At 31.9% G+C, this 17,549-nt stretch overlaps 1 protein-coding gene and 1 long non-coding RNA gene across 2 annotated transcripts; both read left to right on the top strand.

Moving 5' to 3' along the window:
• Nucleotides 1-5,657: 5,657 nt before the first annotated feature.
• On the top strand, nucleotides 5,658-6,969 carry LOC111915591 (uncharacterized). Its single transcript, XR_002858205.3, has 3 exons — nucleotides 5,658-5,995; nucleotides 6,498-6,578; nucleotides 6,700-6,969. It is a non-coding gene; the product is annotated as an uncharacterized LOC111915591 (long non-coding RNA).
• Nucleotides 6,970-10,063: 3,094 nt separating this feature from the next.
• LOC111891168 (extracellular ribonuclease LE) lies at nucleotides 10,064-11,354 on the top strand. The gene is made up of 4 exons (XM_023887248.2): nucleotides 10,064-10,275; nucleotides 10,405-10,560; nucleotides 10,659-10,857; nucleotides 11,048-11,354. Exons 1-4 carry the CDS (start codon nucleotides 10,165-10,167, stop codon nucleotides 11,269-11,271), a joined length of 690 nt encoding a protein of 229 aa, XP_023743016.1. The 5' UTR covers nucleotides 10,064-10,164; the 3' UTR covers nucleotides 11,272-11,354.
• Nucleotides 11,355-17,549: the final 6,195 nt, after the last annotated feature.

Raw genomic sequence — 17,549 nt, 5'->3', positions numbered from 1 at the left:
AGTCTGATGAGAAATACCATTTTTATCAAAAAAAATCTTTAAACTGAGAATTAACAAACTCAGTACCATTATCAAACCTAACAATCTTAACATTTGAATTAAAATGATTCTTCAAGAAATTATAAAACACAGAAAACCAATAGAAAACTTTTGTTTTAGATTTTAACAAATAAACCCAAACACCTCTAGTGAAATCATCCACAATAGTTAATAAAAACTTGAAACCATCTGAAGTAGCAACCTTATAAGGATCCCAAACATCAATATGTACCAAATAACCTTGTGAAACACTTTTATGCACACTTAAATGAAAAGAATTTCTAGACTGCTTATCTTTATGACAAATATCACACGGAGGAAGAGACTTAGATCCAAATGATAGAACATGTTTAAGAGAATTTAAGGACTGAATAGCAGGATGACCTAATCTATTATGCCAAGTAATTTTAGAAACATAGCAACCAATCCTACTTAAAGAATCCATATTACCTGAAGAACAGGAATCTTCAAGATAATATAGTCCTCCTGATTCACTACCAGTCCCCACAGTCACCTTGGACTGTGAATCCTGAACAACACATTTAAACTCATCAAAAACAAGTTGACATTTATTATCCTTACAAAGTTTATGAACTAAAAGTAAATTAACATTAAATTCAGGAACAACAAAAACATCAGATAAGACAACCGAATTAGAGAACTTCATGTTTCCAATTTTATTAATTCTAGCAGAAGAACCATTAGGATGATCCACCCTAAGATCAAGTTTAGAAACATCAACAACATTATTCAACTTAAAATCATTCTTTGTCATATGATGATTTGCACCAGAATCAACAATCCATTTTCTATTAGTAGAAATATAAGAGTTACAACAAATACCTGCCATATTTGCAGATACTTCACTAGTTGTAGACTTCTCATTGATGAGACTAAGAACCTTGTTATATTGCTCACTTGTGAGAAAAAACTTTTCAGAAGAATTGTTAGTTTTAACATCCACATCAGAAGAACCATTAACATCAGAAGACATAGAATTATTAGATGAAAAAATCTTGTTAAAATTATGAGATTGATTTTTTAATTTAAAATCTTTCGGGAAGCCAATAAGCTTATAACACCTTCCAATAGTATGTCCATTAAGTCCATAGTTTTTAAACTGCATATTAGAATTACCACGAAACTTATTTTGTTTCTGATCATTAATTTTACCAACAAAAGTAGTAGCCTGAGATTTAGTGGAAGTCTAAGAAATGGAACCTCCTTTTTGAGGAGATTTTTCACGAGATACAATTGGAAAAGCAGTTTTTACATTAGGAAGAGGTTCCATTAACAAAATGTGGCTTTTAACCTGACTGAATGTATTATCTAAACCAGACAAAAACTACATTAATTTCATCAACTTTGAGTGATTAACAAAACTAGCTGAGGCTTCACATGTACATTCAGCCATATTAACTAATCCATCAAATTCTTTCCACAAAGCATCAAGCTTACCATACTACTTAGAAACAGATAAACCATTCTGAGTAAGAGAATTTATTTTTTTATGCACATTGAACACAACAGAACCATCAGCTTTGGAATAAGTTTCACTTAATTCAGACCAAATATCAGAAGCATTATCATTACAAGCATCATTAGCATATAAAGACTCAGACATAGAACCAAGCAGCCAAGAACACAGAACAGCATTAACACGTTCCCATTTACGAATTTTAGATTCATCCTCATTAGGTTTAGGAAAATTTTTATCAATAAACCCTAACTTATTCCTACCTTTCAAGGCCCTAGTCATAGAAACTTTCCAGATTCGAAAATTCTCAATACCAGTCAATTTAAAACTAATAATTGATACTACACCATAATCAGAAGGATGTAAAAATAATGGATCATCAAAATCATAATGATATGGACTTTTAGAACCAGATCCAGAAGGGGTTTCCCCAACCATAACTGATACAATTTAAGTAACAACAACAACAATGTGTTCTCACAAAGAGTAATTATACTAGACCAGATTCTAATCAACTTTCTTGGGATAGACAAGTCAGTATAATCACAAGAATACAATCTTATTATCACCAAATTGTAAGAGTTAAAACAATATACAAGACAATAACCCAAAAATACCATGACACAAATAAGAAAAGAGAACAAGCGTGCGAAAACCTTACAGTGATCCACCAAAAAACGCATAGCAAACAGCAATGTAGTTTACCGTTAGACCTATACAAAATAGAGTCTAACACTGAGGCAGACGGGCATTCAAATGCCTGAAATCTCCAATCAACTCAGATTACACCGTTTGCATTCTTAATGTTGGTCATCGCTTAACATTGACCGTTAGACAACAACAAAGGATCTAACGTTTACTATTAAGCGATCATTTACAATTAAAAACGACGATGTCTGAGAGGCTTTAACAGATTCAACCGACGAACGAAGATCAGAATAAGAAACTCAGAAAGAAACTTCCAAGGAAGGTTCACAACAAAAATCGAGAAACCCTAACTCAAAAACTCGATCAAAACACGGAAAGAAACGACGCAGAAATATGAACCTGCTCTGATACCATGATAAAATTCACAACACTATAGATCTATCCACAACATCAACAAATCTTTTATTAAATGAGAAAGAAGATCTAGTTGGTTTTCAAGAACTTACAATAGAAAACTCACTACATTAACACTCACACTCAGACATATACAACAATCAAAAAAGTATTTGTTTACAAACCAAGTCTAACAAGAATCAAACTCTAAAACTAGAACAAACCCTAAAACGTAGAAGACGAAGATGACTCAAGAACAGAGAGACTCAATAGACTCAATTTGTGTGTGTTGGTGAAAATGAACTAAATGACTCTAGATAACACAGTTGAGCAAACATATATACCTCGGGTAATAACCACAAACCAAACCCGAACAAATCTGATCCATACGCATTCTCAAAGATCCGCGTGCTTTCTCTTTTATACAGAAAACAAGTTATACTCCCTGCACTTACTAAAACAAACACAACATACCCAAACAACACAAATCTATTTATATTCTTATAATAAAACATTTCTTCAAGTTTTACAAATTCAACCCAATTTAAGATATCATTCAATGTTTAATCTTGGACCATAAATAGATATATTTTAATAGGGTTCTTCACACCAATCTTGTTCTATTTTTAGTGATAGATATAAGAGGGTTATTAGACCTACTAATAGGTTCACTAATTTTGTTAATTCATTTTCATATTCTTTCTTGGTTGCTAAGGAAATTGAAAATTATCAAAAGCTTACATCTTATATCGAAGAAATCTACTTCTGATTTTGACAAGTGGATTTAATTATGCAAGAAGAAATGGAATCTCTTAGAAATAATCAATTTCAGATCTTGTAAAATTATTTAAAAAAAGTTCAAATAGGCAAAAACTGATGTATAAGAAAATGGAGGATGTCCGATCCAAATCATGACATGCTGGAAACGAGATAGCCAAATACCCATAATAGATTAGATTTTAGTGATATGTTTTCTCCCAATGTTAATCATAGTTCCACCCATACTTTACTTAACATTGTTGCAATGCATGATTTTGAGCTTCAAAAACTTGACATGAATATCACTTTCTTACATAGTGAATTGGAAGAAAGTAATTACATGGAGAAACCCAAAGGTATTGATATTCCTTAGAAAGAAGATTTGATGTGTCGATATTGAAGAAATCACTTTACGAATTAAACAATCAACCCAAAAATGGTATAATATGTTTGATGAAATTAATCAGATATAAAATGTTCTTAATTTAAATTCAAATGGATCGTTGATGTATGTTGTTGTGTGTTTCCGACTCATCTTATCATATACTTTGAGTGTAGCAAGTCATTTTTATGGCTAATCTGAGAAAGCAACATTGGAAATTTGTCCAATGGATCTTCAGGTACTTCTAAGTCATGTTTAGGGAAATCAACAATTTAGTTATATGGATACGTTGATTTTAATTATGCATGCGATCTCGACAAAAAAAGATCACTCATGGGTTATGTTCTTACTTTGGTGATTGTGCCATGAGCTGGAAGGGTACACTTCATCTACCATTGTTTTTCATAGTATGTCAATTGAGTACATAACAGTTTCGGAAGTGTATGAAGAGGCAACTTGGGTTATAGGATCATACGGTGAGTTATGTGGTGATTTTTCATGCATTATAATTTGCTACTATGGTGAAAGTGTGAGATGCCTCACGAACGATTCGATGTACCACGAGTGAATAAATCACATTAACATATGACATCATTACAGCATAGATTTCATTTATCAAATAAATGTCAAAGTGACCAAGATTAACATAAAACAAAACCCCGTCGACATGATGATAAAGTTGTTTCCCACCGTAAAGTTTGAACTCCATTTGAATTTGGTTGGTCTTTTTAAATAACTCCTTAGGTAAATTTGAACACATTATATTTTCTTTTCTCATGATGATTAAAGGTTATAGTGCTTAAGATTGTTTTCATCCTACGGTGGAGTTTTGTTAAAGATGCACTGGAAATTATGCATGTATGGGATAGTTGTTAAGCGGTCGTTCTCAAAATTGTCACTAAGGTGTTGCAAAATATAACCTTCTTTGTTCCTTAAGGATGTGTTATTTGGGATATCTATTCCCTAGGTGATTTTTTCTATTTTGGGGTTTCCATAATAAATCTAGTGTTCATTTTCTTATTGTTTATGCTTTGATCACCAACATTAATTTCGTTTCTCTTCTAATTTTGATGATACAAAAATCATCCTTACATATGGACATATAGAAAAGTCATGGGTATCTAACGTTAAATTTGAGCATCGAAAATTGCACATTTTTGTATATGTACATATATTTTATATGTGCAGAGAACAACATTATAACTTTTATACTGTTGTTAAACTAACAATATTATGTGATCATTTAATGAAGTTTTAGATAACATGAAGACTTTGAAGCTTGTGCGAAAGAGCTTATTAGATTTAGTGTTGGGACTAAAATGATAGGTTTACATGTCATTTTAAGTTGAGGGTATATCAATGGAATCATCCTTCATGAAATTGAGAATACGTGAGAATGATTTGGAAAAAAATCCCTTCACACTTACGGGATCCGCGTATAATGGATATTTTCACCCAAATAGATATTGTTTGCTCACATGGCTTGCATAGATTTTTATCGTTCCCTCGTAGGACCCATAAATAGTGACAAACTTTGGATATGTCATAACTTTTGCATATAAACTCCAAATTGGTCATCGTTTTTGCCTACTTTCATGTTTAACATAAGGAAGGATTTGAATAAATTTTTTTTGATCAAGTTAGTCCCTATTTTTCCTACTCTCATGTTTTAACATAAGGAATGATTTGAATCAATAAATTTTCATTTTTGGAATTAAATGCTTAATAAGTGACTTAAATGGCCACTTAATAGAGTTTTGACACACTTATTGATACTCTTAGGTGATGTTTGAGTTCTCAAACCATTATTGAAGAAGAAGGTAAGTATTAGAAGTCCAGATTTTGGACTAAGATGAGTTTACGAGGAGTACAAGTCCCATATATTCTTATTTATTATCCACTCCACATATCTCCATTCTTAATAAAAACCTCTCCTACATGCCACATGTCCTTTTTTTAGACCATCTTCTTTCCATGTGGCATTCTCTCTAGCATTTTTCTCTATTTTCTCCCGCTCAATGATATCAAATCTGTAATCAGTTATGAATCCCTAAACTTCAACTGTCGAGATTTGTGCAGTCAACAATCAAAGTATCTTCAACCGATTATTCAAGGTAATCACAATAAATCAGGGGGTCTTTGTCAAATTTTAATCGGATAAGCTATTAAATCACCACTGCTTAAACAACATCAGACACCACCGCACCACCCATCTCACAATGCTCTCGAGAAACCCTAAGTTTCACCACAACAACCATTGCACAGCACCACTCACTGCCACCCTCGCTTCTTTCCAGGTAAAAAACGAACATCTTTTCTTTATTTTGAATATTTCTATACGATTTAGGGTTTCAATCAATTATTTTTTACTGGGTTTTCCAAATTAGGTTTGGTTGTTGTTCCAGTATCATAGTAAGAAACATTCCCTTATATCACCTTCTTTTTAATGCAACCAGATTTTACATTTGCATAGACCATGTTTAATTTCACCAGCTCTACAAATCACATCACCGACCCCCACCCCTCATCGGGACTCGTCATTACACTATCTAAACATGATTCTTGATGAATGTAGGTATCTAAATTATGATCAATTTATAGGTTTAAGTGAACATTTCAAATTGTTTAATCAAGAAATCACAATTTATATGGAGATTGTTATTACACTGATGGAGATTTGACTGTAAGAGGTAGAAGAGAGGGAATCCCACAAATATGTGCCATTATTTCAGTAAAGGTCATTGTAAACATGGCAATAAATGTATTTTTACACACCCAATCTATACCTGACTTTAACAGGTTGATGATCAACCTGCATGATTGAATTTATGTGCCTTGGACCAGGTTCACAAGGAAATGAGGAGTTGTGAAATAGTAAAGGTAATAACAAATGACAACTTGGTCCTCCTACTATTCTTGAGAAAGAGTTGTCAGATTTTAACTTTATCATGAAGTTATTAAATCATTCTTTAGTGCTCACTTAGCTCAATGAATTGTACAGGTAGGTCCACGCACATAAGCTTGAAGAAGAAGTGAAGCTTCTTAAGAGTCTTTTTGATCCTTACATTGATTCAAGTGCAGTTTCATTGAGATTCTTGAAATGGTTGTTCCTCATGGCAAGCAACTATGAAATTTCAAACTGCAATTTTTTCTATAGTCCTCTTGTATATGAATATCTAATTCTTTCAAGCATGTCATAAGAATATGCACAAAATAAGTGTCACGGGGACAATTCTATTCTTTCAAGACCTAAAGTTGATGATTCAATCAATCCATCCATTCTCCTTTCAGTTTTGCTTCTTTTTCTCATAAATATATATTTCCACTTCATTATTCTCTTCTTTCTTTTTAATTTTTTTACTTTTCAGTTGCTTGTAACTACCGTATTATTATCTAGCTTTCTGTTTGAATTGATTTATATCTTTTACTAATAATAATAATAATAATTCCATTTTTAATCTAGAAAGGATTTCTATCAATACAAATCCTATGATTGTTTCATTTATGTGTCATCTCAATTCCTCAGTTACCTCCTAGCATTTCCCCCAGCCAAGAATACTACAAATTGACTTTTGGTCATTTAAACTCACACTATAGTAAATCAGGAACATGATATGTAAAAAAAATTCAAACTCAATTACAATCTCATTAATTCAGGAACATAATTCGTCCATTGCACATGTGTTCTTTTTCCCATATGTTCCTTCATTTTCGTCCTTCCATTTAATCTGTATAAAAATTCTTTCAGTTAATATCTTTATAGTTGAGCAATTGAAATCGATATATTGTAGTCCCTACAAATCAGCCGATTAAATCCTTTTATTTGTATAACTATGCAAGATAAACATAGTATGTCAACAATGTATAATTAAATAACTTATTAAGTAATTGCTATTTTTTAGGAAATCTTTAATCGATAAACATAAACCATGTCAACTTAGCCATTTGAATTGGTTTATTTAAATTTATAATTACCCCTGTGAAAACTGAAAACCAAAAAAAATGTTTAATTTATTTAAATGACTATTTTAACCCCCAAAATAAACCTGAAATTTTGAAAAAGAAAAAATATTAAAGTTGGTCTTAAACTTTATGTAAACTGATTTAAATTGATATAATTTATTTAAAATTTATTAAATCATTAAACCTTTTTTTATTAATAAGACTCATTAAGGTATTCTTCAATAAAGTGAAATTACATTTATAACAAACTTTATAAAAAAGTAACTAACCATTTCACCATACCACGTTATTCTATGTTACATGATTCTATGTTCTGTTTTTAAAAAAAAAAATCATTGACGGGGACCATTCAAGTAACTATTCTTAAACGTCAGGTATCTTTTTTTAGAATAATTCTAAAAAAAGGTCCAAAATTTAATCAAAAAATTTATTTTATTTCATGATTATCAGAAAAAAAAAAATGAAACCTTTTGATTACACGGACACATTGTTATAAATTGTAACATTTAATAGAAAAAACAACATAATTAATGATTTCCCCCGTGTAAACAGGTTTTGTTGTCTTTATTTAATTTTTTGTTACCCACGCTATAATTTGTAACACTTTATAAAATATAACTAAATAGTGGTTAATAGATGTTCAAATTTCAAAAATGTTACAATGTAATTATCTTTTGGTCAAAATATTTTTTTATACGTCATACTTTATGCATGTATTTACTATTTGTGTTTGAAAGTGCAATGCTATAATACATATTACAATGCCGTTTTAAGAACAAACAAATAAACTACAATGCTTATGATGAACATAACATTAATTAAGGAATTTTTTGCATATAAATAATGGTTACTATTTTATAGTTGATATGTTATTTTATTTTGAGTACCGTGGTTTCCACGGGTTATAACCTAATGTTATATATATCTAACATGGTATCATAGTTGGGTTTTGCATCCCGTGGCTTGACACATCCTTATATATCTTTAGGGAGCCTCAGTCTTTAAGAGGGAGAGTGTTAGTGTCACATTGGTATAATATAATATTATAAGTAACTATATATGTTGGAGATAATCTTTTGGCTCAATATATATTTATAGAAAAAAATATATGATCAACAATAGGGAAGCAGCTACGATAATACATAAAGAAAGAAGGAGAAGGAAAGTTGTATATTTGTGGTTATATGGAGACAAAAAAAGGGAAAAGTTTCCCAAAAATTAATTATCACCATGTCCTAAAGGCTTGGACGAAAAATAGAAGGATGTCAAACGTCCATGGAAATCCACCATCATTGCTAATTAATACTACATCTGTCCCAAATTAAGTTTTCATATTTGATTTTTAAAGTCTTTATTCTTTAACTTTGACCTTAAATATATTTTTTTGTAGATAATACTTTATAAAAAAATATATGAATGAATTATATTTTAAATTTCTTTTCATTGTTAGAAGTTTTATTAAGTAATATATAACACAAATAAAAATATTTAAGGTCAAAGTTGAAGAAAAAATAATTCAAAAATCAATTAATTTGGGACGGAAGATGTATAATTAATAATATTTCAATAATTTTTGAGTAAACATGGTTAATAAGTGCGACTCTTATTTATACAAATAAAATGAATTAATTATATTAGATTGTGACATGGAGAAACGATCATATTATTGTTGCTCCAAGGGTGCCCAAAGTGGTGTCTGGGTTTGGGTTGGGGCTGTAAGATGGCGATACCGACAGTGGTTCTAATATAGGATTTTGGGCTGGTGGGTTCCGATTGTGATGTTAAAAGTGTTATTCATCCTACTACATCTCTCTCTCTCATTGTTTTTTAACTATCGTGTATTTTTTTTATTTTTTTTTGTATTAGGTTTTTTTTAATTTAAAAATGTTATACTTTATTAAAAAATATTATGTTTTATTTAATTAATAATTAATAATGCTATGATAAGTGGGTTGAATGCTTTTGAAAAAATAGCAGTTTAATTTTGTGGATCGAAAAAAATAAAAAATTGATAATATAGATTTGATGCGACAACGTGTTAATGGATTGAAAAAAAAATCTATTTCTTCGACCCTAAAAAAAGTAGACATGATTTATCATATATTTATTTATTTAAAATAATAGCTTATAATATTATACAAAATACACATATATATAATCAACGATTCGCGTTACGTTTCCAACTTTCTACTACCTTCCATGAAGTACTTGTATCATATGTATACTTAAAATAATTTATTGTTATAAAATATCATATGTTATATGCGTTGATTTTATTTTTAATAAATGATAGTTTGTTAACAAAACTACTATATAATTAATGAGTAATTTATTATATTTATATCATTCACATTGACTGTTTCTTCATCTCTTTAAAAAAAAACAAACCACACGATATTCTCAAGTGTGTGTTCATACCTTTTCGTACACACATTCTCGGACTCTCTCATCGATATAATTACACACACTAGACACACCCTCATACACACACAAACTTACACACATGAAGATACAATCCAACCATGCCTCGCTGTTGATCAAGCTTTCAACCCTGAATTTTCTACTCGTATTCTCCGCTTCCCAAGATTTCGATTTCTTCTACTTTGTTCAACAGGTACGTATGCCAATTCCTGCAATTCAGTTTGATTCATGATATAATCCATATTCTTGATGTTTTCATTCCATTTACGTTAATGAATATAAGACCCATGCACACAATCATTTTACGTAAATAATTTCTTAGTGGCCAGGATCATACTGCGACACAAAACAAAGTTGCTGCTACCCGATCACCGGAAAACCAGCATCGAACTTTGGAATCCATGGACTTTGGCCTAATAGAAACAATGGCTCCTATCCTTCCGATTGCGACTCTAGCAATCCTTTCGATGCATCCAATGTAATTCTTTTACCATTTGTTTTTATTTGTATGGTTTTAAATGTTTGTCTTTTTACGTAACAAGAATAAATGAAGGAAATTTACTATCTAAATTGCAGATTTCAGACCTCAGGAGTGAAATGCAGTCGGAGTGGCCAACATTATCATGCCCAAGCAACGACGGGCTAACTTTTTGGAGTCACGAGTGGGACAAGCATGGGACTTGCTCGGAATCCGTACTCGATCAACATGAATATTTTGCAACGACTCTTAGCCTCAAGAACCAAATAAATCTTCTCCATGCTTTGGAAAGTGCGGGTATTAATCATTCATATAAATTGTAGCTTTGACTTCAAATATATAGGTTGAAGTTTGTATTTTAATTAATTCAAGGGCTTGATGAAAGAAAAAAAAGAATCTAGGACTCCCCATGCACACCTAACAAACAACAGAAAACAAATTTGTTGCTAGTTTGTTTCCCGAAACTTATAATGTCAATATGATGCAGGGATTCAACCAAATGGGGAAAAGTATAGTCTTAGTAGCATAAAGAGTGCGATCATAGGAGCAAGTGGTTTGACACCATGGATCCAGTGCAACAATGACTCCTCTGGTAACAGTCAATTGTACCAAATATACTTGTGTGTGGACTCGTCCGCTTCTGGCTTTATTGAATGTCCTGTCTTTCCATATGGACATTGTGATTCCTCCATCGAGTTTCCTTCGTTCTAACTTGAATGTTTTGATTTCTTGATGAATGAACATGTCTATTTCTTTAATTAAGATAAATTTGTATGTTAATTTACAGTTATAAATTAAGCATGTGTTGTTCTTGTAATGATTTTTCTATCTTAGTCCTAGAGGTGGACTTGTGTAGAGCTTGGCGTCCAAGTGGACAAAAGTGGACAACTACAAATGGTCCAATTTTTATTTTATATATATATATATATATATATATATATATATATATATATATATATATATATATATATATATATATATATATATATATAATTTAAAAATAAAAACTTATAATAACAAAATGGTTCTTTTTTTTTTTGGCTCGTCCTGGGCTTTTGAGGATATTTAATTTCTCTAAAATACATTAAAAAGTTCACTGCACAACATATTTTAAAATGTTTATTTGTTCATTCGTTAAAAAGTTTTGTTAATTCTAATATTTCTCATAAATTGCACAATGCGTTCCACTGATAAATATGACAATATATATGTGCAAATATCCCCCTACATTTGGAACGGGAGGTCTCGTACGAACGTTCGAATTGGAAATGAAATCAAGAAACATCGATGAAGGGAGCCTTTTAATGAAGATATCAACATATCTGGATAAGTAGGAGACGTGAAGGACATACATTTGACCCATAACAACCTTGCCACACACAAAAGGAATATCAATCAATATATGGTCGGTGCGTTGATGTTGAACTAGATTGGTGGACATATACACTGCACTGGTATTATCACAATACACAAGAGTAACATAAAGTGGTGGATATAGTAGCTTATGAAGCAGGTTGTGAAGCCAACATGTCTCTGCATCACAATTCATATATACTTAGTTTCAACATTGGATCGATAAATCATACCTTAGTCTCTTAGAAGACCATGAGAGAAGGTTATGGTCGAGAAATACACAGTAGCCCACAATGGATCACTTGGAAAAATAGAGGCTCACCCAATCCACTTCAGAGTAGGAAATTAGTCCCTAAGAGGTAAAGACATATGGTTATAAGCCATGATCTAATATGTTGTAAATGTATCTGAGAATATGTTTGATCATTATGAAGTGAAGCTCTCTCTAATCATTCATATATAGACCAACCTATTGAATAACATAAGTTTTGTATGGTCTAGTAAAATTGAGATGGTATAATGTTACTGCTAGACTCCTATACAGAGTGTGATCAGTGACCCGATGACCAATGACATCGAACTTAACATGCGTATCAGATGGGGTGTGAGCAGGTTTGCAATTAAACATTTTTACTTGCTTTGTGGCATATTTTTGGTAAAATAAAAACATGTGTTGATGATCTCCGGTGACATTAATTCCAATGAGGTAGTTCAGAGGTCCCAAATCTGTCATAGCAAAATTTCAACGTAAAATGGTAATAACCTGCTGAAGTAGGCTTGAATATGAGGCATTCAACACAATATCATCAACATACAACAATAAATATGCAATATGATTATCCTCAAGATAGATGAACAATGAAGAATCAGATATAATATTATTGAACCTAATCCATGAAATGAATTGAACAAACATGTGATACCATGATCGAGGAGCTTGTTTTGAGGATATAAAGATACCTTTGAAGCAAGTAGACATAATTCGTAGATGTTGGGTCATGGAAACCCGAAGGATGATGCATGTAAACTATCTCCTGAAGATGGATGTAAAGGAACACATTCTTCACGTCTAGCTAATGAACTGGATAGTGGTGAGATATAGCCAATCTAAGAACAATTTGGATGATATTCGACTTAACAATCGGGATGAAAGTCTCATTACAATCAATGTTGGGCCTCTTACTCTGTCCATTGGTAATAAGGCGTGCCTTATACCAAGCTAAGGATCCATCTGTATTATGATTTTTCTTAAATAACTAAATACAATTAACTATATTAACATCAGGAGACTGAGGCATAAGTACCCAAGTTCCATTATAAACAAGTGCATTATATTCTTCTTTCATAGCATTTAGCCAGTTTGGATCTCGAAAAGCTTGAGAATAGTTGCGGGGAAGAGGAGAATGGGAGGAATCTATGTGAAGGTTGAGCCTTTAGATAAGCTTAGAAATGGCATGGTGTTAGAAATGACATGGTGTGACTGAGTGGCCATGCGGTGTTTATGTAAAGGGATGGTGGTAGAAGAATATGTGATGGGGGGAGCCGAGGGCTCGTTATTAAGAGATGTGGTGGCTATCGAAGGAACAGTATGATAGGAGTTGATGTCTGGAAAGATCTCAGTAATAAGAGGAATGTCAAAAGTGAGAGGGTGGGCTCTCGGCTGAGGCGGTGGCATCCTTGAACGAAGGAGTGCAACAAGGATTATTGAAGCATTATTAGTGTCTGCGTCATCAAAGAATGTGTAGTTGTGAGATATGTTTGATTATTGCATGGAATGAGAGCATGTAGTGTAGAAACTTCTCGATATCCATGTAATGTAATTATCTGTTATTTATGTGGAAACTAATTCACGATACCCATATAATGCAATCAACCATTTTTAATGGCCAAAATGTAACCTACTTCAGATTATAGCCTTTTAATTAACTTGATTTTGAAACTGATTTTGTTCCTTTACACAATTGTTACTATATCAAAAAGTTATTTATACGATCGATGTGTAAGAATATTTTTTTTCATATTAGCCCATAAATTCTTTCACACACAATGTCTACTTTATATTAAAAAAACGTTATGCTTTTCATACATAAATATATCGCATATGATATGGAACGAAGAAAATGTACAAGAAACCATCAAAGTTATTGTTGAGCAACTGCATATTTTGTGGAGTATTCATTCCTATCTAGCCTCTTTAAGAATGTCGATGGCAGAAGTCTTACTATACAAATCAATGACACTTCATGCGAAGCTTATTCAGTTTTTAATGGATTTGCTTGATTTTCTTGGTCAGAGGATCAAGAAAAAAGGATTTTCTTGATGAGTGCATGAAAGACTGAAGGATGAGATCTGGTTTTTTTTTTTTTTTTTTTTTTTTGGCTTTTTGCAATGTTTTTTTTAAATGTTAGAGTTTAATTTACTGAATTCAAAATTTGGACGTATGAAATCAAATAACTGCTTTGATAAAAAAAAAGTATATATCCCCAGCAAACATAGTATATTTTTTATATTTGTATGAGCTTCTCAAGTATGGATACATTAAAACTCAAGCACTATCAACACCTTCTTCAAAGTCGTTTGTTGCTCCATGACCCTCTTGGTTACTTCGACAAGGTATATTTGTGCGATATATGTGCTTATAGAATTAGGAAAGGTAGCAACAACTATGACTATTTCTATTTTCTATTATGCCCGATGTGGCTTGCACCTTTTTCATACTTTCACCATCAATATATATATATATATATATATATATATATATATATATATATATATATATATATATATATATATATATATATATATATATATATATATCTTAATTTCAATCATGTTACAAAGGGTTGAAGTTGCCATTGATGGATATATTATTGCTAACAAGATTTTTAGCAGTGTAGCTTTAGGAGTAAGTAAGTTATAATGTATGCTGATCGTAACTTTATATAAGAAAGGATACACAATTTCACGAATTTTCATATTGGATGAGACATTTTGGTGTCTACACGCTTCGAGAGTATAAAAACTTTAACTAAATGCAATTCTAGAAGAATTAACTACAATTTATGTCATGGGCAGAGCCACCCTAGGACCAAAGTAGGCCCAGACGGACCCTCATTTTTTTTTTTTTGCTTTTATAAATAAGATATCATTTAGGTATTAAGAGATATATACTATTTTTTCTCATGTTAAACATATCATATTCTTTTTCATTTGGTTGGTTTTTAATTAGTTTTTATCTTATATATAATTTATGTGGAAAACCTTGAAATTTTTTTGTCTTCGCCCCTGACTTATGTGAAACATTTATTTTATATGTGAAACATTGATGGATATATAATTTAAGAACCACCTGCAGTTTAAATTGTTTTTTCTCACCCTCTTTATATCCATTCATTTTGCCCCTTAGAATACTCTCTTGATCTCCATTTTGCATCCCTCTCACGCTCTCCCTATATCTTGTTGTCCCTTGTTCAACATGTTAACTAACACAATTTTGAGAAAGACTACAAGCACGACATGGCTTTGTTTTCAAAATCTTGTAATGAGACACTGATGAACCACACAAGTTAATGATAAATAACAAAGCTTTGTTTCAATCCGACAACCAACATCCGACGACCAATAGAGGAAAAGAGAACAAGCCGAGGGAATGAAGGATAAAACACATTATGAGGTCATCAGATTAGCAATAACATTTTATTTTGAACAAAACTGTGTTAACAATGTTCTTGTTGGGTCTATAAGAGAAGTTTTATGATGTTTTAGATAAGAAAAGAAACATCTTGATGCGTTTGTTTTTTTAAGTAATCTAATGTTTTAATATTTATTTAAGTATCATATTAAATTTTAAAAATATCATATTAGAAAAATAATAATCATGTTGTCGAAATAAAACTTATTTTTCTAACCAAAAATTCCAATTTTAGAGGTTATACTTCCGACTTATTTATGGAAAGATGTGTTACGTGTTATATTATTGTTTATTACAAGTTAAAACAACTAAACAAAAAAATAGTAAAAGAATACAATTAAATGAACAAGTGATAAAAAATTAGAATTATATTAAAAAAAACAATAACCTCTAAATCATTACGAGTGGATATGTATTTTATTTGAAACTCTCATAATTTTCAAATATTTTTGTTAGTAATTTCTCCAACTCTATACAATTTAGAAAAAAGACATTCTACACCTAAGTATATAGAACATTTAATAATAACCAGTAGTTCTTAAAAGATATTGTATATATTTTTAATAATAATAATTTGTTTTGGTGGCTACCAAGATGATAAAAAGAGAATGACATGATTCTATTATTTTTTGCTTAGCGTTCAATTGGATTTGATTCACAAGGGTTGGATTAAATCTTTAGGGTGTAATTTTGGCAGAGGTATCCGTTCCTGTCTTCTCATTCAAGAGGTAAAAATTAATTTTCCCTTTATGGTTTGCTTTGTTGCTTGTAGTTACAAAACATAGCTCCCGAGCTAGTACGCCTGGCCCTCCGCGTTTATGCATGATGCATGAGTATGTTGCGTGTACTCATGCGTACGCCCCATGCATGTATGACTCGTTTGTCAACTTTTCTCTATTAGGTACCAACTTCGACAAATTAGAAAAAGATTCAAATAATGATAAACATACTCTATTTCGGGATTTTACAGCTCGGAACCCGGGAGACCTCGGATAGATCGAAAATGTGAATGTTTGGTTAGCGGTATCTGATTGTATGTTGGTATGGCACCAATAATTGAGACTCATGTTGGGAGTTGCCCTTGTCTTCGGGTTCAGGATTATTGACGTCATCGAATGCTCAAGGGTTATGTTTCTCCGGTTTTAGTGGGATAATTCAAGGCCGAAGAGATTTGTTCGATTCAGATTGCAGATTGGAGACATTACGGTTGTGTTGGAATGATTATGTCTATCTGGAAATCAGACATGGTCTTGGGGTTTTTGGATTTTCGGTCAGAGTAGTGTTGGTTATTCTTCATTGGTTAAATATAGTAGGACAAGGTTCGCTTCTTCATCAAGGTAAGTAATTTTCGTTGAGAATGGGTAGTGATGGTAGCGTTGGGAGGCGGTCGTCTGTATGGTATGACTTATCTGTCCTAATCAGAATTTAGGAAGTCTAGACAGGATCGACTGGCTTAGTGGAAGGAGTAGTAGGGAATGATTTCGATGACGAAATCTAATTTAAGTGGGGAGTGTTGTAACACCTGTTTTCCAGGATGGATTAATTTAGGGTTTCAAAGATCCAAAGGCTTTATTTTGGAGAAAATCGAGTGCCATGACGTGAACATAGGGTGGTCACGACGTGACAAGCAAATATGAGAAGCGCGTTCAGAACTGTCCTCGTTACATGAGACTTAAGGTGTCACGACAAGAGACTTGTTGTAGCCCAAGCTCGTGATCTTTTAGGGTTTCCTTCGTATTTAAACCCTTCTAAGTCGATTTTAGGGTTCATTATAAGCCTCCATCATCCTTTTTGCCTCAGAAAAATCCTAACCCTAATTCCCTTGGTGGCTCTTGGACTTTTTAGAGCATTTGATGGCTTGAAGAAGAAGAGAAGAAGGAGTATTAGGTGTTCTATTGGATGAGCTTGCAAGGAAACATCATCATAATCATCATCTCATATTCTT

This window comes from Lactuca sativa, chromosome 8 (genome assembly GCF_002870075.4).
Source record: "Lactuca sativa cultivar Salinas chromosome 8, Lsat_Salinas_v11, whole genome shotgun sequence".
Lineage (NCBI taxonomy): Eukaryota > Viridiplantae > Streptophyta > Magnoliopsida > Asterales > Asteraceae > Lactuca > Lactuca sativa.
Note: the sequence above shows the minus strand (reverse complement) of the source record. Positions and strands in the feature narration are given on the sequence as shown.

What these genes read in the sequence shown, in the direction of transcription:
- LOC111891168 (XM_023887248.2), top strand. Translation starts at nt 10,165, where the DNA reads ATGAAGATACAATCCAACCATGCCTCGCTGTTGATCAAGCTTTCAACC. An exon ending in TCTTCTACTTTGTTCAACAG is followed by an intron (nt 10,276 to 10,404) that starts GTACGTATGCCA and finishes ATAATTTCTTAG; the next exon opens with TGGCCAGGATCATACTGCGA. An exon ending in CCATGCTTTGGAAAGTGCGG is followed by an intron (nt 10,858 to 11,047) that starts GTATTAATCATT and finishes AATATGATGCAG; the next exon opens with GGATTCAACCAAATGGGGAA.